Source organism: Pleurodeles waltl, chromosome 5 (assembly GCF_031143425.1).
Source record: "Pleurodeles waltl isolate 20211129_DDA chromosome 5, aPleWal1.hap1.20221129, whole genome shotgun sequence".
Taxonomy (NCBI): Eukaryota; Metazoa; Chordata; class Amphibia; order Caudata; family Salamandridae; genus Pleurodeles; species Pleurodeles waltl.
This window is the reverse complement of record NC_090444.1, coordinates 420,496,616-420,524,597: the sequence shown is the minus strand read 5'-3', so window position 1 is coordinate 420,524,597 and position 27,982 is coordinate 420,496,616. Positions and strand designations below refer to the sequence as shown.

Below are 27,982 nucleotides of genomic sequence, written 5' to 3'. Positions count from 1 at the left end.
AAAGTATAGGATATCGACAATAGTGAGGATGGTACAAGTTAGTAACTGAGTTACCTAAATTAGTAGTAGAGTTCTCATTCTCATTTCTTTTGGAAATACGTTTTTAGGAGAAGAGGAGAGAGACCATTTTTCCCTCTCATCTTGTGTTGGTGCAGCTCTCATCATAGGCATATTGATACCCAGGCACGTAGTGGCATATCCGACACTGCTTTTCCTTTTGCTATTTGAAGCTTTCCCACTGCAGATAGCATGCGTAGTAATTTTTCATATATTTCCTTATGTAAAAATAAGAAAATGAGTGGTTTTATTTTTGGGCCGTGGCAGACAGATTGATGAAGGCTGATAACAAAGGGTTACAGAGTCACAATGAAGGTCATTTTAACTTGATCCCATGTCTCTACCATTCTCTACAGTTCACTTGATTCTGCCCTAGCTCTGATATGGTGTTCTTCGACACTGGACAGAGGGTGTATTTCAACTGATATATAGCAGCAAAAATGCAGGAAGTAACCTGCCTAGCATTGGTAGTCTTTGCATCAGCTTGGCCACTGTTACTGCCATCAAATGTTACAAACAGCCAGCTTATGTAAAACTCTCTGTTCAACCTAACATTATATTGCGCACCTAACAAGGACGTTGTGTAGTATTTCCATCACATTACCCCACACATCATCTGAACCATCACTCAATGAAGCACAGTGGTGCAGAAAAAACACTGAAAGGAAATAAGTATGTTTATCTGAAATTTGTTCACCACATTGGGAACAAAAAAGGGATAAGCCACCCCCTTGTCTAGTGAAACATAGTGTAAGCTTTGAAGGCAGTAATGGTGTCAAAGAAAGAAATTCTTGAGAAGGCTATTATTCTCCTCACCATAAACTGTCTTGCCAGGGGATAGAGGGAGCAAAGGGGTATGCAGACAGTCATACTGCACTTAGCAACCTGATCTTCAGTAGAAAGTGACTCCCTTGATCTGCTCCTTTAGGTTCCTATGATAGCAATATAAATGTAAAGGTCTCTTGAGAAGGATATATATCTCATCATTCCTCAAGCTATCAGAAAAACTGTGGCAACAGTCCTTCCACTCATGAAAATATCAGAACCTGTAACAAGCACTGAGTCAAAGGCTTCATGTTATCTATTAGGCAGGACATGCAATTGAGCATGGCAGACGAGGCACCACTTTGCCTGTCATGAGAGGGCAAGCCGCTAATAAAAAGATGGCCTCTATTCTTGTGAAACATGCATGCTACAAGTCTGTGTGCTGTCTGTCATCGAGTTTCCATCATCAGGCCCAGCCGGAGCATTGAGTATCATCCATCCATCAAAACTGCTTGGATCCGCATCTCCTGAATTTCCTTTGAGGTGCTGTCTTTGCAGTTTTTCTTACTCCTCGGATCACTGTGATTTTGACTGTGCTATTCCAGGAGCTGGCATTTTGTGTTCCTGCTTTTCCCATCTCCTGGCTTAGATGTGGAGTTTTGCCCAGTCCAGGTACTCAGATATTGTAAAATTCTCCTATGGTTCATACTACGACCAGTGTATTTCTACTGAATTATAAGGAAATACACTACTGGTACCTTATTGACTGGACACTCTACTGAATTATCTTTTGGAGGGACGTGTTTCCTTTGAACCAATTTGCATACTCTGGAGCGATAAATTGTACAATTGTGCTGATTACAGCTGCACTTGCTGGGATACCCGTGTCACACTCATTTTGAAGCCGTCATGACTGAACAATGTTCTGAAATGGGGATATACAGGCATAAGTCTTTAGATACTGCATGAAGTCAAGCTTTTTGATAAATATATTTATGAATTGCATATATCACTAAAACAGTCTTCGGCATATTAATTGTATGTTCACCTTCTTGGGTCGCTGTTTTCATTAACGGAAGATAACCAGGGTAGACGAAGTCCAGTTTACCGGTGGTAATGAAGTTTTGAACTCTTCTTATTCCAGTCTCCTTTTCCATACACTGGTGGACGAAAGAAAAGAGTGAAAACTGGGATCAATCTGTGCAAGATAGTGCTCCTGAGGACTACGAACGTGAAGCAAGCAAATGAGCGGGTTGATGTACTGTGACAATGCTAATAGCAGACATGTGGCCATTTCCTCTTGTACTGTGGAGGACATCCTAGCAGTTGACAGAAAACTCGTTCTCAAAGGAGAAACCAACCTGGGTGAAGGCAATCTCAAAGGAACCGGGTGCCCCAAAGTTAAGCAATGGTAGAGAGGGGTGCAGTATTTCCCTTCTACCTAGACCCAAAGGTCCCTCTTCTGAAGAAGGTGTGTACTCTGAAAAGATGCAAGATGTTCAAGAGCCAGGACAGGGAGGCAAGCTGGAGCCACCAGAGTGACAATGGTTGCCTTCTCTTTCTGCTGCTCTTTCATGACCTGAGTAGTCAAAAGGAAGGAACAGAGAATTGTCAAAAATCAAGCATCAGGCAACACAGGGGTAACTGGGACTACTGCCTACCCAGGAGGCAAACTTCTTGTGCTTTGAGTTCCAGTGGGCTACAAACGCATTCATGTCTAGGAGCCCTCATGACTTGGAGATAGTGTTGAAGATGCCTCAGTGGAGTTAACATTAACATGCTGACTGCAGAAGTGTGCTGAGGCTGTGTGCTCTCCTGCTGTGGACCACCACAGTGTGCACCCCAACAGAAGACAATACTTGTTGTGGGCTCTGCTGGTCTCCATATCAAGATCAAGCTAAAATATGTTGTCAGGTTCCAGAGGAGAAATAGTGACTTGTCAATGTACACTAGTAACTTTCTGCCAGGAAGGGAAATAAGTACCACACCGGCTTTTTGAGTCTCTGTTTTTCCCTGTGATTCTTCTTGATGAATTCCAGTGTTTTGTATGGAATAGCATGGTCCTTGCTCTGCACCACTGATGGTGCCAGAGACCAAGCAGGATACACATATAGGCGTTATCTAAATTAATATTCCTCATACAGAGGACACAGAGGATATGTGGGTCAGCAATGGATTAATTCAGAAGCGTTGTGGTGTAAGCTACCTGGACTGGGAGAACAGAATAAAAAGTGAAATAAACAATGCACTTGTGAACATTTTGAAGCCAGATCTCTTCTCCATTGAGTAGCAGAAGAAATGAAATAGACCATAGTCTGTACCTGTGCAAATAACAGGGTTATGGATAGGTAAGATTCCTAACCATCTGTGAGTCTGGGTGCTACTGGAAGTGCAAGTTTTGATTACCAGCTACAATTTAAACTGGATGTCCAAATGTGTTTGAGCAGTACTGACACACTGAGAATGAGAGCGAGAGAGACATAATGTAGAAGCAAGTTAATGCTTAAGCTCCTTGTAGCTGTAACCAGGGTTTATAGATGTTCATCCTTTTGCAGCTTTTGGGACCACTATAGGGAACTCTTCAGGTACTTAGAAGTGTTAATTACTTGCATCACTTATTTATTTACTCTTGCTTTCTGGTACCTTCTCCCAGTGTTGCATTCTTAAAGTCTATCTATTTTTGAAGAACACTCAAATACATTATTTAGTTACTTTCAGTTTTGGTTTCAACTTGAAACTCATAAATGGATCTAGAATGAGTCTTTGCTTGGCTAATATTTGTCAGGAAGGGGGACTGGAGGAGCAACTTACCACTCTGCAAGATGTATGTACAATATAGCAGTCTGTCAGGCCCGCACATACTGGATGTCTTGCAACCACGGAGAGATCAGTAGTCATCGTAAAGTGCTGGGGTGGTGCGGACTGAGGAGACCCGATGCTCTGCACAACATTTGAATTATGATTTCCTGTAGGTCTAACTCTTGTGGGGTTCTTGGGAGTTGGCAGCCATCTTCCATTAATGGTATGACTTGCCTCATGATTGATGTTGTTCTTGCTAGGCAATTGTGCACCATGTTGCTGAAGCCAGGACCATCAACTTGATTTCTGATTTCCTTTTGCTGACCAGTTGCTCGTTGAGGATTGCACTAATGAGTGTATCACATTGGCATATTCCAAATCTGTATTGTTGAAGAAATCGAACTTTGAACTTGAACTAATTTTCAACTATTGACAGTGGGGTTTACATCACTAAGAATAACAGTGAATGCTTTGAAGTCTTACTGCAATGAAAGTGAACTTTGAGCTTGAACTATTTTCACACTGTTGACATGGGGTTTAATTAATTAGAGGGTCAGGTTTAACACTTAAAAGTCATACTGAACAGGAAAACAAGATTTGAACTTGAAGTATTTACGAACTGTTGAAACTGGGATTAATCTACTAAGAATAAGTAGTGACTACTCCAAGTCATATTGTTGCACAAGACAAACTTGTTCATGATTTCTCGAATAAAGTATTAGATGCTTCTGTAAGTAAGTATCTGTAGGGAAATGTCATTTTTGGGGGGCCACCCCCCCACTATTTTCTAGAGTTTATTGCTGGTGTGTAGATTCTGAACACTAGGGTGCTGCTGTCCAGTGCCCAGTATGTGTGCTATGACCCCAAAAAAACATGTAGAACTGGGTAATCTCTGATTGGTATGTTTGATTTACCTGTAAATCCCTATTATATGGTACTCAGTGTATCCAGGGCCTGTAAGGTAAATGTCACCAGTGGACTGCAGCACCTATTTTGCCACAGTTAGAGTGACAATACAAAGCATGTCTTCAGGTCTGCCCCTGCAGCCTGAGTATAAAATTCGCCCTGGAAAAATAAACCTTTTGCCAGGCTTATGCTTCCTTTGTAATACTTGTACGTCTTCCCTAGGGTAGGCCATAAATGCCCATAACGCAGGGTGAATGGCATTTAAAAAGTAGGACAGGTGGACTTAGTTTTACATGTCCTGGCAGTGAAAAATCTCCAAAGTCATTTTTCACTGTGGCATGCCTGTATCTCCCATAGAAAAGCACTGGGTTACATTATAACACCTTATTTTGTATACCATTGGTTTGGGAATAGCTAGAACCATGATTCAAGGGCTCAAATAAATAGGAATTTTAAATATAATCAGATTTTAAACCACTATTATTAAAATGCCACTTTTAAAAATTTGGTATTTTCCTACCTAAAAGCCTCCAGTAGCCCTTTCACAGATAAATCCCAATTGTCACCCGTCAGCCTGCTGGGGGGTGTGAGCTGTTCTCACGAAAAGGAATAAAATGGCCTTGTCTCTGAGGAGGTGGAAACTCCCTCCTGACAGAATGGCTGGGGGATGTGACCACCAACTGCATACGCATGAAAGGGGCATCCCCTGTAACAAGCAGCTATTATTTTCATCTATCTCACCCCCTGCCATTATCCAAGTAGCCAGAGTGGAATGAATGCCAGTGCGGGGAAAACCTGTTCCAGAACTGATTTGCTGAGGGAGTTCTTCACATGCCTAGCCACATCTCAGGGGTGTGCCCAGGGCTCTACCATGGAAAGAAAGATTCTGCTATGTTGGATTTTGGCAGAGCAGGGAATGGTTGGATTTTTTAGGGAAAACTCCAAAGAAGTAATGTTCAAGTGGGCAGGTCTGCCCCAGGCAGCTTTTCTTGTATTGGACAGAGAGTTTCCCCATCCCCAAACTAGTCCCAGGCATAAAAGTAGCATCCCTGGAAACCTCCTTCAGAACACTTCTGGACCTAAGGAAGACAGAAGAAGGACTGCACGTGCCTAAACCTGAATTTATAAAGAGGACTACACGTACTGTAATCTGTGGAGAGAGACCTCAAGGCTGGACCTGCTCACACTCTTTCCCAGGACTGAAGAGTGGTCTCCAACGGCAACTTGGCTAGCCTCCTGTTATGCTCCAGGGACACAAGGCTACAAGAAACCCAAGATTTTGCTGAACCCAGCTGACCAGTTCCAACTGGATTTGCCCTGGACCCTGCTAGTGGGTTCTGGAGACTGATTCCTAACCCCCAAATGGTGCCTACAAAGTCCTGGACCCTCGCTGGTGTTAGATTGTACTCTACTCCCCCCCCATTGACAGCAGAACTGGACACTCAGTAATTCTGTCTAAACTTTCTCTAAAAGAACCAGAGATGCCACTGAATCTGCAGCCGACGCATTGCTGGTGATTCACCTGGCTAAGAATCCCTGTAGGAAAGTGCCACTATTGGAATGGTTACCCCCCACTTTGTGCCTGATATTGATGCCAACTTTGATTGGAAGTGTGCTGGGATCCTGCTAACCAGGCCACAGCACCAGTGTTCTTTCCCAAACTCTGTACCCTTGTTTCCACAATTGGCACACCTATAGCATACAGATAAGTCCCTTGTAAAAAGGTAACCATGGTAACAAGGGCTCAGTGGCCAGGGGAGGTCTCCAAGGGCTGCAGCATATATTATGCCACTCTGGGGGACCCCTCACCAAGCACATGCACCTTTGCAGCTTGTATGTGCTGGTGGGGAGAAAAAGGCAAAGTCGACCGACAACCCACTGCCTGTGGCATAGGTAAGTCACCTCTCCAGCAAACCTTACCGCCCTAAGGCAGGGTGCGCTATAGCACAGGTGAGGGCATAGCTGCATGAGCAATATGCTCCTACAGTGTCTAAGTCCATTCTTAAACATTATAAGTGCAGTGTAGCCATATTGAATATATGGTCTAGGAGTTTGTCACTACGAACTCCACAGCTCCATAATGTCTTCACTGAATACTGGGAAGTTTGGTACCAAACCTCTCAGCACAATAAACCCCCACTGATACCAGTGTGGGATTTATTGAAAAATGCACCCAGAGGGCATCTTAGAGATACTCCCTGAATGTTAGCCAAACTGCTAGTGCAGGACTGACCGGTCTGTGCCAGCCTGCCACTTTCAGACAAGTTTCTGACCACATGGGGTGAATGCCGTTGTGCTCTCTGTGGCCAGAAACAAAGCCCGTCCTGGGTGGAGGTACTTCACACCTCCCCCTGCAGGAACTGGAAAACCTTGTGGTGAGGCTCAAAGGCTCCCAGGGCACTCCAGCTAGGGGAGTTGCCCACCCCCTGGACAAAGGCCCACTCTTGGCAGCAAGTCTGGAGGGAAAATTAGGGAAAAAAGGGAGGAGTGACCCCCCAGCTAGGACCACCTCTAAGGTGTCCAGAGCTGAGGTGACCCCCCTCCCTGCAGAATCCTCCATCTTGGTTTAGAGGACAGAGAACATTAGGGTTAGGTTTGCACCCCCCTCCCCAAAGGGGGTGTGCACAAGAAGGGTGTAACCACCCTCAGGGACATTAGTCACTGGCTACCACCCTCTTACCCCTGAAATGCCTCTAAATCTAGGATTTAAAGGCCTCCCTGAATCCAGCTCACCAGATTCCTGATGACCTGACAAGAAAGAAGAATGACTGCTAAGCTGAACCCCCCGCAGAGAAGAAGGAAGACGCAAACTGACTTGGCCCCAGCCCTACCAGCCTGTCTCCTGCTTCAAGGAACCCGCAACAAGAAGGCTAAGCATCCTGCGGGACCGGTGACTTCTGTCAAGGTCCAGAGGCCTGTGGCAGGTGACCAGGTGGCCCAACCAGCTTAAGAGAGTGCCCAGGCGATTGTGAGCAAGGGCCCACCCTGGGATGACCTTTCCACCCCTCCACGATGACACTTGCAGAGAGAATCCAGAGGACCCCCTGACCACAAAAGCTCCGGACGAAGATTCCGACGTCTAAAGAACAACTGCACCCGCAACCCCCAGTCCTTGGAGAACTCAACCCTACAGTGGAGTTACATTCAGCAGGAGGCCCTCCTCCCTGTCTAGCCTGTGGTTTGTCCAAGTCGACACCCTGGACTTCGTCTGCAGCATCTGAGTGACTCCTGGGGTCCCCCCATAGAAAAGCATTGGGAGCCTGATACTCTGTTTGCACCCTGCACCCGTCCGCCCCGTGCCGCTGAGGGTGTGTGTTTGGTGTCTACTTGTGGCCCCCCTGGTGTTCCACTAAACCCCCCAGATCTGCCCTCCGAAGACACAGGTACTTATCTGCGAGCAGATCGGAAACTGAGTGCCCCCAGTATCCAGAGGATCCCATGTTAAGTTTGCCTCAGCTTCAACCTCTACACCCGGCTGATCCCATGTTGCTGGTGGTGGGAGTTTGGGGTTAACTTGAACCCTGACCGGTGGACATCCTAGGCTCCGGAGACTGGAACTGTAAGTCAAGTACTTACCTGTAAGTCATATTAACTTCTCTTCCCCCCAGGAACTGTTTCTGAAAGTTGCACTGTCAACTTTTAAAACAGATAATTGCCAATATTTAAAAAACTGTATAACTTATCAATTTCAAACAAAGTACTATCGGTACATGTGTGCAATACGAATCTATTGAAGTACTTACCTGCAACTTGAATCTTGTGGTTCTATAAATAAACTAAGAAAATATATCCTTGCTATATAAAAACCAATGGTCTGGAGTTAAGTCATTGAGTATGTGCTTCTTCCATTGTCTGTGTGTGTACAACAAATGCTTTGCACTACCCTCTAATAAGCCTAACTGCTCAACCACACTACCACAAAACAGAGGATTAATATTATCTACTTTAGCCTTTGTTAAGCCTCAGGGGAACCTCTGGACTCTGTGCACACTATGACTCATTTTGAAATAGTATATACAGAGCCAGCTTCCTACAATCCCGCACTGAGTTTCTTCCATCTCCCTGCAAATGCAAACTGACTTTACTAAAGCCAATATGAAACCTTCATCCCACTTCTGACATGACCCTTCTGGATACAGACTCCGGACTTCACCAGCACAGAAGCCCTTGCGTCGACAATGACCGTCCCGTGTTTCCCACCAGAGTGAAGTTCTGACCGAGGACTGAGACTCCATCAGGCTGCCACTGAAGAGCGGTTCTTCAGATCCAACCTAGAGCCCAAAAGGCCGACAAATTTGTCAATGAGATCTCTCCCCAACAATAATATTACTAGGGTCTCATTTAAATGTTGGTGGAAAGGGTATTCCATCGCAATAGTGACAGAGTACCTTTCCTGCCAACATATGGTCTGCCCACCCAATTTAAATGCAGACAGACATTTGGTTTAACAACAGTGGAGACTACACTGTCTCCTTCGTGGTTACACTCCTTTGACAGCCCAACAGAATAAGGGCCATTGGAGGCTGACCTGAAAGTCCACTCACCTAATTTAAAGGAGATATTGTTTTATTTTCAAAAACAAAATCCTGCTTTGGGGTTTTATTTTTGAAAATAAAAAAAAACTTGAAAGTTTGACTTATGACTCCATTATGTTGATGGAGGGGTCCATCAAACTTTTAATGAATTTCGAAGAATCGCCATGACACCAATTCCTGGAAATGCTAGGTATATGTGCTAGCCAGATGGCCATATCTAAATACCTTGGGAGAAGTACCTTTCGCATGACGATCATAGAGTGCGTCACCATGCTGACAGATGATATTCCATCCAACAATATTTAAATCGGGCCCTTAGTCAGAAAGTTAACTTTTAACCAGGATGGCCATGTCCCCTGTATCAGACCCATGCTCTATCGCAGTCACTCTTTAAGTCTGATGTAGTCTAGCTCGACCAGATGCCCAAAGTTGGAGTATTGTGCTTTTTAGCACTAGAAACATCTAAAAGGTTCAAAAATCCTATCTTCGGTTTGCTTCATCAGGTTGTTGTAGTTTTGATGTCTATTTGCTCATTAACATTTTCTTTAGTTTTAGAAATTGGAATGGGATTTTTATTGTGTTGTATCTTCTATGTTTTTACTGTTTTGGTACTGATAAATGTTTTACATATTACTCCTGAGTTAAACCTGTCTGCTCTGTACTACAGCTACCAAGGGTTAAGCTCAAGTTTACATTAATGCGACCTAACTAGACTGAGCCAAAAATAATGCCATTATTACTTCAAGAGGACTGCAATCCACTTCAACTAATAATCCACGTTTTGCATAGCATGACGGCTAGAATTAGGTGCAACAGAAAATTAATATTAGTTATTTTTCCAGTTGACAGAACTCAAGTTGAGATCACATTCATCTTCACCAAAGAGAGTGTAGAGATGGAACTTAAGGTAATTATAAAATACAGGGATAGAACAATTTATAGAGATGTGCAACTTTACCTTTTGTTTGTATTATCCATGTTCATTCATTTCCAGTTTCATGTCGAACTACAGTTAGTTGGTGACACAGAGATAGAGTTCAGGTATATCAATTTACAACTATAAATATGTTTAATTCTCGGAAAGGCAGAAGACCTAAGGTAGCTCTTTGTTTTGCAGAAACTCACTACATTCCGTAAACTTCAATGTCCAGCCAAGTGATGATGCAGAAGTAGTGGAGTCCCTTGCCTCTGTTTGCTCTCTTATCTTACTACATGTTCCTTGTTTCTACCATAGCCCTCATGTTTTTATACATGTGATCAGTGGTGAAGGTGGTAAGACTTTGAACTAAGAATCATTCAAGATGGATACTGTGCATAAGATTAGTGCTCTTAATCTGACACAATTAATGAGGAGGAGCTCATACCCAGGGTCTCCAGGTGTAGCTCTGGTGTGAGAATACAGCTGGAGGTCTAGCTGCACTCACTTTCCATAATAAGCTAGCAGCTTTGTTTTTAGCGAGGGAGACTTGGCCAGAACTTCCTCGTGCATCCACATCTCTTGTGATTTGGAATGGACACTGAATGTGAGTGAGCACAAGAAGAAGCAGAGGAAGTGTGTGGAGATGGCCCTAACCCTTCTGACTGCTGCTGGGACAGGGACCACCCACAGGAGGAACAGGGTTTGACTTCCCTGTGCAGCTTCTAGAGTCAGTAGTGTGGACAAAGACTTAGGTCCTTCAGTGCAATGATTGTTTGGGGCATCCAAGCCTAGACAAAAAGCCGGGCTCGACTTGCCTATGCTATAGTCTCCAGCGCAGGCTGTTTTAATCTTGAAGGAATCAGTGCCCCTGGGTACTTCACCACCTTCCCTTAGGCCATGCCACCAGGGTCTAAAAGGGACAATTTGTAGGTATTGGGGTGTAAATTGTATTTAGACCAGGTGCTTTCACCTTTCCCATGATTTCTTGCACTACATTCATAACATCTGTGACAGTGACCTCTGCAAGGGAATGGGAGAGTCCTTGAAGGGGTTGGGAAGGGCCAGGTTCACTACTTCACTGGTAAGGAGATTACTCAATTCCATGCACAAGAGCCAAAAGACTGTACATATCTCTGATTCTTCTTGGTAATCAACACCAACATCGCTTTTGGGATCAATGACCACTTACTCTCAGTAAGTGCTTCTCAAACGTTTTAGAGCTGTGGCCCAAATTTTAGAACAACAAAGTGTCACAACCTAATTAGCTTTAATGGACATGAGGTGGGAGCTATTTTATTGTAACTAAAGCATTATGCAGTAGTGCATTGTTGTACAGAAAGCACATTTTCCATTGAAATGGCCATGACATTTTCACAGATATACAGTTTTACTGATAAAACTCTACTGCACACACATGATAGGGTGTGAAAATTGTGTGTCCGTGAATATTTATCATTTGTGCATCACAAGGTAAAGTGTCTTGATTTGTTTTGATCCTGTTAAAATATCTGTTTTCATCATACTCACCTTTGCTTCCTAACTGCTGAAAGTGTACATTTTACAGGTGTTTACATGTTGTTGTGTTTCCTTTCACACTGCCTGTACCCCAGTAAGATTGTCACCTAATTCACTTTACTTTTCTTTCTCTGATTGCAAAGTGACAGGAGTTTGTAAACACCAATCCCCATGTTAAAAAAATAAGCAGCATTTTGTCAGAAGACATTACCTGACATTTGACCCTGTTTTCAAATGACAGCAAATGTGACTATATAAATACAGAATATAAAGGCATCGTTATATAATTCTTGGACTTCGCAACCCATCAAAAATCATCTTCCGACCCACCAGTAGGCTGTGACCCACAATTTGGGAAACACTACTCTATAATCAAGCCAGGCAGATGGTCCTTGTACTGACAGTAGAACACACAGCCCAGGCAAGCACTGGATAAATATTGTCTAAGAACAAAGCAATGCAGATACATTTTGGGAAATGGCAGATGGTCTAAAACACACAGCTTAAACTGGAAGGCTGTGGCCCAGGCTACCTGATCTGAAGGAAGAAAGATGTGAGGGAAGAAACACAAAATCTAGATGCGAAGCGATCCAAGAGCAAGATACATGCAGGGAGAGTGGTATACATGTTTAACATGCACATGAATGCATGCATGGTACTTGAACATATCTTGTGGCACAGGTGCCCAGAACTTGAGTAGGAGCCAGTATAGTAGAGTATAAATATATATGACCCAGATAGTGGTTTGTGAGAGTTTCACAATGAGTGTTGACAGACCTGCAAGTATGTTGTATCTCTTAGGGCAGCGACTAAGTCAGACTCTAAAGCCTAACTTGGTTTTCCCCCAAAAGTGCAAAAAACTAGTTGGAGGCTAAATATCAGTTGCACTTTTGGAACTATTAGACCTTGCAGATACATTATTTTATCAGCAACAAAATCACAAGGATAATTGCATTTATAATTTTTATTAGTTTAGGCTATTCGCCCTACTTCGGGATCTACTGGCTTCAGGTTTCAAAGGTCATGGCAGGAAGAAGGGGAACCTTCGAACAGACCTTTTCATTGAAAAAGCCATTCCAGCTACCTTATTGCCACTGCTTTGTGTCAGGCCTGCATGTTTTTTTTTTTACAGGGAAATGAGGCATGCCTGAGTCATATTACAGGATTTAGAGGGTTAGATTATTTTCTGTGTGATGAGTGAGGGGTGGGTTCAGGCTTTGGAGAAGGCTTTACCTATTAGGCTATCTTTGGTCCCAAAGAAGCAACGCAGAACTAGCTAAAAGCTCCTTGTCTTTTCTGTATCTCCTCTATAGGGCCGATGGGAAGGCCAGGGGAAAAATGGGAAATGGGGAATGTGATTAAAGCAAGAATGTTAGTTTACAGATCAAGCACTTGGCACACTCATAGATGCATGTAAGTTGTGGTAAACTAAATGGAAAGAACAATGAGAGATTTGTTGGGTTTGAACATATACCTGCCTATCCCTGGTATGATTAGTGCTAAAAGGCAATAAGTTGGCCTTCTCCAAGACTATCCACTTCAACTTAGTGTATACGCATATCCAAATCCTTCTTTATCTACAGCAGTGCTAGATGTCATTTGTAGGGGAGCACTTTTCCTTGTAATTTTAGGTCCAAATCTCTCTGTGGGTTAGAACGTGTTTCCACAGTGGTAACTTCTAATGTGCCAGTGACAAATCACTGTTTACTCTACCATGCTCATTCCAGTTTCTCCATGACTGATACGCACTTTTCTTGGCAGTGTCTACTTTGCAAGAAACACTAGTATCTTTAAAAATCTTTAAACTAACTTATCATTCAACATTTTATCAATGTGACTTTGTAAAAATAGATGTTAATTGATCCTAATGTTTAACATATCAACAATGTTTCAACTCTTCTGGATTAATTTCTGCATCGTCTTTGGGAAAAAAACAATGGGGAGTCTAAGCATGAGATTCTAAAAGAGAAAAATAGTTTAAAGAATTCATGATACTACTTAAGAAAAAAGGTGAAAAAATTGGTGATGACTCGAAAAGGAATGTGAACTCAAACTGGGCACTGTAAATTAGTCAGAGGGCTATGCTCCACCCAGTCACAACAACATAAACAAGTATGAATGGGCTGATGAAACTGGAACAACAGAGCCAATTTAGTGCATGTGAGCGGTTAATTTATGTTTAGATTTTTTTTATAATTGATAAGCCATTGTTGTTGCATTCTGTGGCAGCCCAAGGCTCTTGGGTGGTCCACTGAGTGTTGCTCCTGTCAAACAATATTAGATGAAGGATATCATCTCAATACATAATGTCAATCTTCATTTCTATTTTGTTAGCAGATATCCACTGATCTTTGTTGGCAGTTAAAATAGTCGATGTGAGGCAGGCATATCAGTGTGTGATGGATCTCTCTTTCCACGCTGGGATGTTGAAGGAGAGAAGGAGGGAGCTACTTGTTATGTTGGTCTTTCAAGGTCACAAAATGGAACTTAAATCTAAAATCTCCATTTGTGTACATGGCTCTTAGTAAATCATTTTGCCTCTATTTGATTAAGCTTGAGGTAGAGAGAAAAATAGAATATATCCCTGGAAATTGGGAGAAGAAAAGGGAATGAAGGATGACAACTTGACAATGGTAACAAAGAGGAGCATATGTTATGAGCAACTACTTCCGTTGGTCAATCTTGCTACTCCCATGTTTCTGTTAAGCTTGAGGTAGATTGAAAAATAGAATATATCCCTGGAAATTGGGAGAAGAAAAGGGAAAGAAGGATGACAACTTGACCATGGTAACAAAGAGGGGCATATGTGATGAGCAACTACTTCCGTTGGTCAATCTTGCTACTCTCATGTGTCTGCTGAATAGAAATACTCTTAAAGTGAAAAACATGTTTTGTAAATAATCACACACTAATCTTTTAACTATATCCACAGCTTCTTTGTTTTTCATTCCAGTGTTGGATGCCAGGCTCAGGAAAATAATTGAGGATCATATCTAAACAGGTCATATCCTAAACATTCTCCTAATCCTGTGGTTCTTTTCAATAAGGCATACTTAAAGAAAATATAGAGTGTAGTCTGTGTACTATTCTTCTTCCAATATTATTGGATTAATTAGCCCTGATGAAGGCCTTTATGAATTACAGCTAATTGATGACCTGTTAGGTGTATTGACTATAGGTATTTAGTTAGGAATAACTCTAACTTTCATTGAGTAATCTTTTAGACAAGTGTGGCACTAGTCCGAATAACTGTTTTATCTGTTGCATAAATCTGGTACATATTTTTATTGACAGAGGTGCTGAAGCATTTATCACTCTGTCGCACTCCACACTTTCAGCACACTTTCCGATTCTATTTTAACTTTTTTGATATTTCTGTGATTAATTATGTAAAGTTGATAAAACCTTTATAGCTTACAACAATACTAAGCTTGGGCCGCCGATGTTAGATTTTAACTTTGAAGAACGAGTTACTTACCTTCGGTAACGACTTTTCTGGTGGATACATTAGCTACCTGTGGATTCCTCACCTAATGAATACTCCCATGGCGCCAGCATTCGACGGAAATCTTCTTCCTAGTCTCTGCACGTCGACGAGGACGTCACTGTAGCCCACGCAACGCCGTCTGACGTCATACAGGCAATAAGAGGTCCTCGACGACGTGCCGACGTCAGTACCAACATTTTTTACGTGCATGAGAACAACAACCCAATGCAATGAAAGAGCAAGGCAACATCCCATAACCTTGTAAAATACACAATATTGCAATGAATAGCTGTAAATTTAATATAACAAACAAATATATGCAAATCATGTATGTACACAAAGATATATACATATATATATATATATATATACAGATAAATATACACAAGTATCCATATATACAACATCTATTGCAACCTTGAAGACCAAGAGGAGCGCACTCAAGGATTACTTGGTAAGACCAGAAAGGCAACGGGGAGGCGGGTGTAACTGTGAGGAATCCACAGGTAGCTAATGTATCCACCAGAAAAGTCGTTACCGAAGGTAAGTAACTCGTTCTTCTGATGGATACAACTACCTGTGGATTCCTCACCTAATGAATAGAGTCCCAAAGCAGTACCACGCCCGGTGGCGGGTGCCTAAATGGTCAAACCAAGAAATCCTGCAGCACTGACCGTGCAAACTGGCCGTCCCTTCTGACCTCAGAGTCCAAACAGTAATGTTTCGCAAAAGTGTGAAGGGACGACCAAGTTGCGGCCTTGCAGATGTCAACCACAGGAACACCTCTGGCCAAGGCCGAAGTGGCCGACTTAGCTCTGGTGGAATGAGCTCTAATGCCCTCAGGAGGGTCCTTCTTTGCCAAAGAGTAACAGATTTTAATGCAAAGAACCACCCACCTGGAGAGTGTTCTCTTGTGGACTGCCTTTCCTCTCCTCTTGCCCACGTACCCGATGAACAGCTGATCCTCCAGCCTGAAATCCTTTGTTCTATCAATAAAGAAGCTCAACGCCCTCTTTGGGTCCAGACGGTGCAGTCTTTCTTCCTCTTTAGAAGGATGAGGCGGAGGATAGAACGTGGACAAAGTAATTGTCTGAGCCAAATGGAAGGGTGAAACAACCTTCGGGAGGAAAGCAGCCTTGGTCCTCAACACTACCTTATCCCCATAAAAAGTTGTATAAGGGGGCTTTACCGATAAGGCCTGCAACTCACTCACTCTCCTTGCAGATGTTATAGCTACCAGAAAAACTGTTTTTATAACCAAATACCTTAAGGGGCAAGAATGCATAGGCTCGAAAGGGGACCCCATAAGGAAAGTCAGGACCAAGGACAAATCCCATTGCGGCATAACAAATGGTTTTGGAGGATATTTATTTAGAAGACCTTTCAAGAATCTGATAACAATAGGGGATTTAAATAACGATGGTTGGTCTGGAAGACAAATCAAGGCTGACAAGGCCGACAAATAACCCTTAATGGTAGCCACTGCACAACCTTTCTGCGCTAGAGACAGAGCAAAAGACAAAACGTCCGATAGATGAGCATGTAAGGGATCAATCTGCCTCTCTCCACACCACGCAACAAATTTAGACCACCTATTAGCGTAGATAGATTTAGTGGAGTGTCGCCTGGCCGCTAATATAACATCCACTACATCAGGCGGAAGAGAGAAGGAACTCAGGTTGCCCCGTTCAATCTCCAGGCATGTAGGTGCAGACTCTGGAGGTTGGGGTGTAAAACCTGCCCCTGCGACTGCGAGAGGAGGTCTGCCCTGAAAGGGAGACGGAGCGGAGGGCACATTGAGAGTTGGAGAAGGTCGGAGTACCACACCCTCCTTGGCCAATCCGGAGCTATTAAGATGACTAGCGCCCGGTCTTGGCGAATCTTCCTCAATACTCGAGGAATCAAGGGTATGGGAGGAAACGCGTAAAGCAACTGGCCGCACCAGGTTATTTGAAACGCGTCCCCCAACGCTCCCTGCATCGGATACTGGAGGCTGCAGAATAACGGACAATGCGCGTTCTCCAGAGTGGCAAACAGATCTACCCGAGGAAACCCCCACCTTTGAAAGATCAAACGGGCTTGATCTGGATGGAGACGCCACTCGTGGTCTGCCGAGAATTGGCGACTGAGACCGTCCGCACGTACATTCAAGACCCCGGCCAGATGATTTGCTACCAAGCAAATGTGATGGTCCTTTGCCCAGGACCATAGCCGAAGAGCTTCTCTGCAGAGAAGGTACGACCCTACTCCTCCCTGTTTGTTTATGTACCACATCGTGGTAGTATTGTCCGTCAGGACCTGTACCGACTGACCACGAAGGGAAGGGAGGAAGGCCTTGAGAGCCAGACGTACAGCCCGTAACTCCAACAGATTGATATGAAACATCTGCTCCTCTGGAGACCAAAGGCCTTTGATCTCCAGATCCCCCAGATGAGCTCCCCACCCTAGAGTGGAAGCATCCGTTAATACCGTGGCCACTGGTGGCGACTGCGCGAACGGCTTTCCTTGTGAAAGATTGTTGCTCGCAATCCACCACTTCAAGTCCACAGCAGCATCTCTGGAGATCTTGACAGCACCTTCTAGATCTCCTTTGTGTTGAGACCACTGCCTTCGGAGGCACCACTGAAGAGCCCTCATGTGCCAGCGAGCATGCGTGACCAACAGAATGCAGGAGGCAAACAGACCGAGCAGACGAAGGACCTTGAGGACTGGAACTACCGCTCCATTTCGAAACATTGGAACCAATTCCTGAATATCTTGAATCCGCTGAGGCGGAGGAAAGGCTCGACTCAATGTTGTATCCAGTACTGCCCCTATGAACAGGAGGCGCTGAGAGGGCTCCAGGTGAGATTTGGGCTTGTTCACCGAAAAACCCAGGTCGAACAACAACTGAGTCGTTGACTGCACATGATGCGACACAAGCTCCGGCGACTTGGCTTTGATCAACCAGTCGTCCAAGTAAGGGAATACTGCTATCCCCTTCCTTCTGAGCTCTGCCGCAACCACCGACATCACCTTCGTGAAGACTCGAGGTGCTGAAGTAAGACCAAACGGAAGGACCGCAAACTGATAGTGCTGCGATCCCACCATAAACCGGAGATACTTCCTGTGTGACTTGAGTATCGGGATATGAAAGTAAGCATCCTGCAAGTCGACAGACACCCTCCAATCTTCCTTGTTCAACGCCAAAAGCACCTGAGCTAGGGTCAGCATCTTGAACTTTTCCTGTTTGAGGAACCAATTAAAGATCCTCAGGTCCAGGATTGGTCTCAACCGACCATCCTTCTTGGGAATCAGGAAATACCTTGAGTAACAACCTCGACCCCTTTCCTGCTCTGGGACCAACTCTACCGCACCCTTTGAAAGGAGGACTTGTACCTCCTGTTCTAGCAACAGGAGGTGTTCTTCTGAACAATAAGATGGGCGGGGCGGGAACTCCCGAAAGAGAAGGGTGTAGCCTTTTCCCACAATACTGAGAACCCAAGTGTCCGTTGTAATAGTCTTCCACTTGCGGAGAAAATGCTATAATCTTCCCCCTACAGGAGAGGAGTGAGTGGGAAATGGTGGAAGCCTAAGGCTGCTTTCCCTGCTGCACCCCTCCAGAGGACGAGGAAGAGGCAGAGTGCTGCTGAGAGGCTCCTCTGGTGCGGGCCCTCCCTCTCCCTCTAAAAGATCTATAGGGATGGGAAGAGGCAGGTTGCTGGAATCTCCCCCGAAAGGAAGAGGAGGAAGAGCCACGCCCAAATCCCCGAAACCTCCTGAAAATCCTGGAAGAGGCAGAGGAAGAAGGAGCTTGGAGTCCTAACGATTTAGCTGTGGCCCTGCTCTCCTTAAAACGTTCCAAGGCCGAATCTGCCTTGGCGCCAAACAGCTTGTCCCCATCAAAAGGGAGATCCAATAGGGTTGACTGCACATCCGCAGAAAACCCCGAATTACGGAGCCAGGCCTGTCTCCTTGCCACCACAGTCGTGCCCATTGCTCTGGCGACCGAGTCGGTCATGTCCAGCCCAGACTGAATAATCTGGGTCACGGCAGCGTGGGCATCTGAAACAACATCCAAAAGACCCTGGGGAAGCTCCGTAAATGATGAGGAAATGTCATCCATAAGAGCATGAATATATCTCCCCAGGATACAAGTTGCGTTGGTGGCCTTCAACGCCAGACTGCAGGACGAAAAGATTTTCTTGGACTGCGCATCCAGTTTCTTCGAGTCCCTGTCCCCAGGCACCGTCGGGAAAGAACCAGGCGCTGATTTGGATGAACAGGAGGCCTGCACCACCAAGCTCTCCGGTGTAGGGTGCCTAGAAAGAAAGCCAGGGTCAGTTGGTGCAGCTCGATACCTCCTGGCTACGGCTCTATGAACCGCTGGGGAAGATACTGGTCTCTTCCACACCTCTAGCACCGGATCCAGCAAAGCGTCATTAAACGGCAATAGAGGCTCTGCCGCAGCTGAGGCCGGATGAAGCACCTCTGTCAGAAGGTTCTGTTTTGTCTCTGCCACCGGCAAAGGCAGGTCCAGAAAACTAGCTGCCTTCCGTACCACTGCGTGAAAGGAAGCAGCCTCCTCCGTGTATTCCCCTGGAGACGAAAGATCCCACTCAGGGGAAGTGTCCAGCCCACTGGCTGTATCTAGACCATGGCGTCCATCACCCGAGTCCTCTAGTTCTCCTTCTTCCAGGACTCGTTGGTACTCCTGCTCCTCTAATAAACGGAGAGCACGTCTCCTCGAATGAAGCCTCTGCTCGATACGCGGAGTCGACAATGCCTCCACCGAAGCCGAAGATCGGCGCCGATCTTCAGAAGCCACCGACGCCGCGTCTGGAGCCACAGGTAACTTCGGCGCCGATGAAAGAGCACTCGGAGAGGATGGACCCACCGGAGTCACAGGACGAAATCCCGACGACGGCATGGAAATCTCCGGGACCAATCCCTCCGAAGTCACCGGAGTGGCCACCGGCGCCGAGCCCACTTTCCCAAAAGGGAGAAAGGGCATAAAGGGTGCCGGCCGTAGAGGCGCAGGATCACCCAATGAAAAGGCCTAAGGGCCAGCCGGAGCACCCCCTGGAGCCATCTGTTGGAAGATGGTATACATCGCATTTAGGAATGCTGTACTATCGGCTCCAGGGGTGGGAAAAGCTGGGGTGCCTGTATCGAAGGCGACACCGACGCCGGCCTCGACGTCTGCGACGCCGGAGACAACACCAGAGGCTGCACCACTTCAATCACCGACGCCTGTCCAGGTGAAGTCGGTGACGCCGGAGAGGGCAACGGCGTCGATGGATGCGGCGTGACCGTGGGACTGACCTCCCAAGTCCTCCGGCACCGATCCGAAGACCTGGAACGAGTCTCCTTGCTTGAATGGCGCCGTGATTCTCTACGGCGCCGGGAGACTCGATGACGCCGATGCCTTGGCGAAGAAGACTTCTTATGATGTTTTTCTTTCTTTGACTTCGCCATAAACAACTTCGCCTCACGTTCCTTGAGGGCCTTTGGATTCATGTGCTGGCATGAATCGCAAGTCGAAACGTCGTGGTCGGAGCTTAAACACCAAAGGCAGTCGGAGTGAGGATCCGTAACTGACATCTTGCCCCCACACTCACGACAAGGTTTAAAACCCGACTTTCTCTGCGACATTATTACTGCAGCGAAGGACTACGCAGCAAAAAATGCACTGTAACCACGAAAGTAACAGTTGCTCCCTCGAAGATAACCGTTTCGAATGCACGGAAAAAAGGGAACTGACGTCGGCACGTCATCGAGGACCTCTTATTGCCTGTATGACGTCAGACGGCGTCGCGTGGGCTAGAGTGACGTCCTCGTCGACGTGCAGAGACTAGGAAGAAGATTTCCCTCGAATGCTGGCGCCATGGGAGTATTCATTAGGTGAGGAATCCACAGGTAGTTGTATCCATCAGAAACTTATAGTTAGATGGATACATTTGTCACACATTATTCTCTGATACACACTAAAACTATATGAAATTGTTCCTGTGGGAACTATTTGCATACGTTTATAGTTACACCGATGGCCCAACTGGAAAACAGTTTTGCCCCAGGTTTTATACTTCTGCCCATACCATGGCACTTTCTATGCATTCTAATATTTCTTCTAGGAAACTTAGGTAACCACTTAGAAAGCACAAATAGCCATCAATTTGAAATAAACAGCACACCAAATAAATGTACATATGACTTTGCCTTTACAACAGATTTCAATCAAAATATTAGTTGGTGACATAAATACATTTAAACCAAATAATGTTAAACATCCAAAATCTTAGTGCTTAAAACAACATAGCTAATTTTCAAACTTGTTGGAGGTTTTAATTCTCAAACGTCTATACTGGTACTGAATACTGAAAACAAGTACAAGTAGTTAAGCTATAGTACTTAAAAATACAATGTTTCATTTACTCACTGCTGCTTTTTTTGGTTCCCAGGGTCTGGCCTTCTTCCAGAGAATTTGACCCAACTGAAGAACTATCTTGGTTGTCTTGAGGTGGCAACTGAAGGAACCCATCACTGGATTCAGAACGGGTGGGTGTAAGGGTCAGGGACTTGAGACGCTCACGATTGCCATCTTTCTTAGATTTTATCAATTTTCTCATTTTTAGTGTGATCCAGTTCCCCCTCCTAAATGAATAATATGATGGACATCCATGACTAATCACTTGTCATTATCTTGCTAAAAACAAATTAAAAGTTATCCGTATAATCATAAATATCATGTATGTATATGTATATATATAATATATGTATAATCATAAATAGTTGTTGTGCCTCCATAAATTCAAAATGTAGTTAATACAATGGAGAAGTACCTCCTCGGGGGGGAAGGTTCATAAAATTTGTACTGGTCCATGATCTTCTCTTCTAACTTTTCCTTTTGTCGCCTCAATTCATTTAATTTATCACTGTTGAAAGAAATGGTAATAAACAAAACATTAACTCACAGTTCCTATTCAGTACTTTGATTCTCCAAACCAACAGCACTCTCATTAGTCATTATAATTGACTTTTAGAACAGCAGAGTAATTAACATAGCAATGTATTACTTATCCTGCACTGAATAAAATTGTACACTAGGGGATAGACCAAGTGGAACTGAGCTGGATGCAAAAACATACTAACATTTTGCACTGGCTGTGCATCACAAAAGTGATGCAAACTAGCGACAAATGTTTTTTCATTATTTGCTTTCCAGTCAATAATGGCAAACGCACTGGAAATAAACCAAAAGTAACCAAGAGCATCACCAAACGCTGCTTTGCATTACTTAGCATCAAGGGGGTGTTACATGGGTATTTTCATTAAACGACCCACTTTTTTAGATGCAAAACCCTATATACCAAAAATGTGAGACACGGTTTAGCGTAAAAAATTACGCCTTTTAAAACCAGGTGTTGTAATTTCTCCTTTCCTTTCCTACTATGCATGTGTGCTGCACTGTACAGAACACATACAAAGTAGGAAACGTATTAGAAGTTGTCTAGGCATAGTATTTTGCACTGGAAGGGCATCCTTCCAGTACAAAACCTATGCTAGACTCTCACACACACACTTGAACTAAGGCGCAAAGGTGTATGTGTGGCACACGCCAGCTGAAATCAGAGCCGGAGATAGGAAGAGGGGAGGAGAGAGCCATATCTCCACAGATATGGTGTTCTCCTGCTCCCTTCCTATCATGTAACGCTTTGCAGCATGTTTGGCCGCTGCACTGCATTGCCTGACAGTTTAATAAATCTACCCCACTTTGTGTTACAAATAGGCACAAAGCTACAATGTTCTTTTATGTCATAACCTATTTGAGCAGCTGTAGGGTGGGAAACCAAGCCAGAAGAGAAGAGATTTTGAGATTCTGAATCTTTCTGTGCTATTTTTTAAAATGATCGCCCCCCTTTGGTGATCTAGTCTATTAAATATTTGCACCATCTTTAAACAATAAACAAGGGTGAACAAAGAGAATAGTGACAGAGTGAAATTTGTGTACTTTTTGGGACAGAGGAAGAGCTTAAAAAAAGTTGTCTTCAGAAAAATAGCTTATGTATTAGATTTGCCAGTGAGGGTGTATATTTTGTTAAATAACCAAAATAATGACTGCATAATGTCAATGCAGAGGTAATGCTTACGGGAATGCAGTCAAGATCGCATTTAGTCACATTTCACACATTCAACACTTACTGCATATAAAACAAGGCTTCTTTCCCTATGCATATAAAACAAAACTTGTTTTTCGGCCATATCAGACAGGACTTGCTTTCTTAGGACACAGAAAAACTGTTGAAGCAGTAGGACTAGGCATCAGATGGTTTACAAATGAAAAGCAACATTTAAAAGTATCAAACAGGAGTTCTTCAAAGTACAAAGATTTTGATAACATTTGAGCTAGAACACATCCGTGATTCTAGATCATTCCAGTTGCACCAGCTATTTAATTGCTTATTTGTTTAATGCTTAATGCTTGACTGGTGTTCAATGTAAGACACAGAAAATGGACACAGCATCAATTACAAATTCAGGAAGACATAAAAAACAATAATATGTTTTTGTCATTAGAGGATTGGAAATTTGTTTAGAGATTTTAGACTACTGTAGCAAAAACAATTCACCCTTTTGGAGAAGTCGAAGAGAAAAGTTATAAGAGGGTTGGATGGAAGGAGAGAGGACTGGACCAACAGAATTTAGTGAGCATGAACAAATATTTGAAGAGAGGCAGACAGTTTTTAAGGCCAAGAATACACATAAAAAGGCAGATGAATTGAAATCTTCATGTTTACTTTTTCCTAGATTTTTGAGTTTGGTGGGTGGATTACTGTTTAACTGGTGTAACTGTTGGGACGAAAAGTCCACTGCATGCAGACTGACCTGCATCCCTGCCCTGAATGCTCCCTGCTCCTAAAATATCTGGATCCTTGGCACCAATATTTGTCATGGGTAAATGGATCACGCATGTGCGCCATGACTTAGGCCTGTCTAATGGATTGCAGTCTTGTTAGACCTGGTGAGGCGCATAAAGCTTTATCCTCATAGTGGTAAAGGGCTACTGCCCTTTCCAAGAGTTAAGTAGCAGGAGTGTAGTGGGGCAGCATATTGATTTTATAAGTGATCAGTGGAATGAACAGGCCAATTACTTGTATCACTGAAGTGAGGACTTCTGGCCCACTCATTTAATGTTTCACTGTTGTGTACCTAACTCACTTTTAGCCTGTATTATGTTAGTATGCAGCCCTGTGTAGCATGTATGTGGTTACACATGCATGCTTTTAAATTTATACATCTACATGTGGTACAGTACATAGATGCCTGTGGGTTCCATATTAGAAACACGGGGCCTTGGATAGCCATCTTAGACAAATTTGCATTTTTGAACGATGGGTGAGACACACACTGGAGGAAGGGAGAGCCAAGCTATCCGGTGCACTTCAAAATGGCTCTTTGATTCTGGAAACATCACTGGGTGAGGAGTGGGAAAGTAGGTGGAGGGAGAATGGTCAAGTTGGGATCCTGTCGAGTGAATCCCTGAAGCAAAGTGGTGAGACTCCAGTCTAGTTGAGACTGCAGAACCAATCGGGCTGTTGGTATGTGTGCCGCTGTTCGTCACCCCTGAATGCCATGCTGGGGTCACAATGAAGATTAAGAGCCGTCACCCTTATGCATTGTTGTGACCAAAGAGGGCTCTCCCCCTGTGCAGTGCTGTGGCACGGAGGGGCTGTCATATATAAGGTGGGGGCTGTAGTTAAGACGAAGGGCTATTGCCCTCTGCACTGTTGTCACCAAAAACGGCCATTGCCTTGTGCAGTGCTGTGATCCAGAGGGCCCTTTGCCCTGAGTGACTCTGTTTGTGACCCCCCATATGCCAAGTGGGGGCCTCGGTGAAGAGAGGCCTGTCACTATTGAACATTGTGCAAAAGTAAAGCGTAGTAGGTTGTGACCCATGTAAGCAGAGCACTGACTTAACCACCAGAACCTTGAAGTCACCTCATGTCGGAATGAGGAAGGCTAATGGAACAACCAGAGGAGCTCTGTGGGTGACTGCCATCTTGCCCAAAGCATCTAGACTACTGCTCATTGATGGGCCGCAGACATGCACCTGGCATTTCATATCACAAACCAAAGAGAGCCCAGAAAACTAATCATCAGGCCATTGAGACTCTGCATGGCCTTACTCTTGACAACTGGAAGTCAAGGAAAGTCATGAGTCTTCCTGTGGTTGTCTGACGGTAAACAACATACGCCTTGTATGTTGCCATTTGGATCAGGTGGTTAAACAGTTTCTTGAACCAAGTGCAAGTTTTATGACACGCCTTGTATGGTTAAAGAACCTGGTCGTACTTGTCCAATCCACCCATGTACTTATTGTAATCAAGTATACAGATGGGCTTGTGGAATTCGGCCATCTGACCCCAAACCATGATGGGGAAATTGCTCTAATCATGAATAGTAGTGTGCACATATACATCACGCCTATTCAAGAACTTGACTGCGAGTAGTTCGTACAGCATTGAGAATCTATGACTTCTTAAAAGCCATTGTGAACATTTTAAGTCTTGTTCTTACTAGCAGTGCCTAGCCTGAATGTTGCCTCATTTAAATGGAAAATAAGCACAGTCCTTGGACATGGAAGTGGAAGTCAGGATCTTATCTGACTCTAGCGTTGTGTCTGCTTTTGCGAAGAATGTGTAAATTATTTGTGATGATCGTATTTTACTTTGTGTTCATATATAAATGTTAAACTTTTAATAAAAGCAAGTATCTGGCTGGACATTCATTTATTGGTATTGAAGCAGATTATAGAAGCCAGAGACCACCCCTTTAAAGAGACCCCAACGTTTCAAGTATTGCAGAATGGGGAGATAGAATATCTGAGGTGTTCCAGTCGCCACTGGAACTTAATGAATCTAACAGCAGCCTTTTTCGGCAGCTGGGACAATGGTAGCACCTCAGTCTTATCCCAGCTAATCTTATAACCTGAAATGTCAGACAAGTGCACAATAACGAACATCAGTTGGGGCAGCGAGCTCGCCAGGTCATACAAAGATGTAGTCAGCATAGAGCAGGATTTCCAAGAACCCCACCACGGTCGGATACCAGCTATGCCGGCATTTTGTTGGGCGGCTGCCGCAAGCAGCGCTAATAACAGGGAGAATAGCAAGGGCAAAAAAGAGTGACACTGGTGTGTATACCATAGCATCTAACAGTAGTCAGACAGGAACCCACCACAGTTGCATTCACTGACAAGGCAGTACATAGCCATTTAACTTTTGCAATAAAGTCTTCACCCAGGCCAAATCAACAGAGAATGCAGAACATGTATGACCATTCAATCCTATCAAATGGCTTCTTGACCATGTCCAGTACACGCGCAAAATGGCATCCCCGTACTCACAAAGTCTGGGAAAATGGATCTGGAGTTTGTGGGGCACCTCTGCTAGTGCAGGGGTGCCCTCACACAGAGGTACCTGCATCCTGTCCTCTATGCTGAGAGAGCCTACATTAGGGGGTACTTATAGTGACCTGGTGTAGTGACCTGTAGTGAAAAGGGAATTATGCACCCGTTTCATGCAGGCTGCAATTGGCAGGCCTGCAGAACCCTTTGCATGGGCTCCCTTTGGGTGGCAGAATAACAGCTGCAGCCCATAACCATCCCCTGGAACCCCAATGCTCTGGGTACCTAGGTACCATATACTAGGGACTTACATGGGGGGACCAGTATGCCAATTGTGGGAAGAAAAAGGTACAATTTAGAGGAGATAGCAAAACTACTCGGGTCCTGGTTAGCAGGAACCCAGTAGACACAAACATACTGACAACAGGCAGAAACTGGCGGTAACCATGCCAAGAACAAGGGTTCTTTCCTACACAACCCCCCAAAACGAAAGACAAGAAGGCTAACCTTGCCCAGTTGAGTCTTCATTGTTTAAGTGGAAATATCTGGAGAGTCCATCTGCATTGGAGTGGTTACTCCCAGGTCTATGTTCCACTGAGTAGTCCATTCCCTTTAGGGATATGGACCACCTCAACAATTTGGGGTTTTCTCCCTTCGTCTCTTTGAGTCATAGAAGGGGCTTGTGGTCTGTTTGAACAATTAAGTGAGTGCCAAACAGGTATAGCCTCAGCTTCTTCAAGGCCCAGACCAGAGCAAAGGCCTCCCTTTCTATAGTTGACTCACGCTTCTATCTAGGGGTCAACCTTATACTGATAAAAGCAACTGGTTGATCCTGGCCCTCAGTGTTTATCTGAGAAACAACCGCCCCCACCCCTACCTCTGAAGCATCAGTTTGGGCAATGAATGTCTTGGAGTAGTCCGGGCTTTTTAATACTGGTGCAGAACACATGGCCTGTTTAAGGTCCTCAAAAGATTTCTGACATCTAGCTGTCCATTCAAATGTCTTTGGCATCTTTTTAGATGTGAGGTCATTAAGAGGGGCAACAATGGAGCCATAATTCTTGATGACACTCCTATAGTACCCAGTGAGGCCTAGGAAGGCTCTCACCTGGGTCTATGTGGTAGGGGGAGTCCACTCTAAAACAGTCTGAACCTTCCCGTGCAATGGTTGAATCTGGCCTCCATTTATCAGGTGGCCCAGATAGAGAACCTTCCCCTGCCCTATCTGGCACTTAAAGGCCTTGATAGTGAGGCCTGCCTTTTGCAGAGCCTCCAAAACATTCCATAGGTGGACCAGGTGGCCATCCCAGGTGGAGCTAAAGACAACTATGTCATTGAGATAGGCTGCACTATAGGCTTCCAAACCTTGGAGGACTGTATTCATCAGCCTCTGGAAAGTGGCAGGTGCATTCTGCAAACCAAAGGGCATAACAGTAATTGATAATGCCCTCCAATGGTTGAGAATGCAGTTTTTGGTTTGGCATCCTCTGACAATCTGATCTGCCAATGCCCTGCAGTCAGGTCAAAGGTGCTTGGATACTTGGCAGATGCCAGTGAATTTATAAGCTCATCTGCCCTAGGAATAGGGTGTGCATCCGTCTTCGTGACTGTAT

At 44.5% G+C, this 27,982-nt stretch overlaps 1 protein-coding gene across 2 annotated transcripts in view; it reads right to left on the bottom strand.

Moving 5' to 3' along the window:
* Positions 1 to 27,982, bottom strand: part of CCDC88A (coiled-coil domain containing 88A) — a 1,055,351-nt gene that overhangs the window by 219,730 nt on the left and 807,639 nt on the right. For both annotated transcript variants that reach the window (XM_069234179.1, XM_069234180.1), the window contains exons 24-25: positions 21,805 to 21,897; positions 21,402 to 21,616 (exon numbers count right to left, since the gene is read on the bottom strand). In XM_069234179.1, coding sequence (XP_069090280.1) covers positions 21,402 to 21,616; positions 21,805 to 21,897 — 308 coding nt within the window. The remainder of the gene's footprint in view (positions 1 to 21,401; positions 21,617 to 21,804; positions 21,898 to 27,982) is intronic.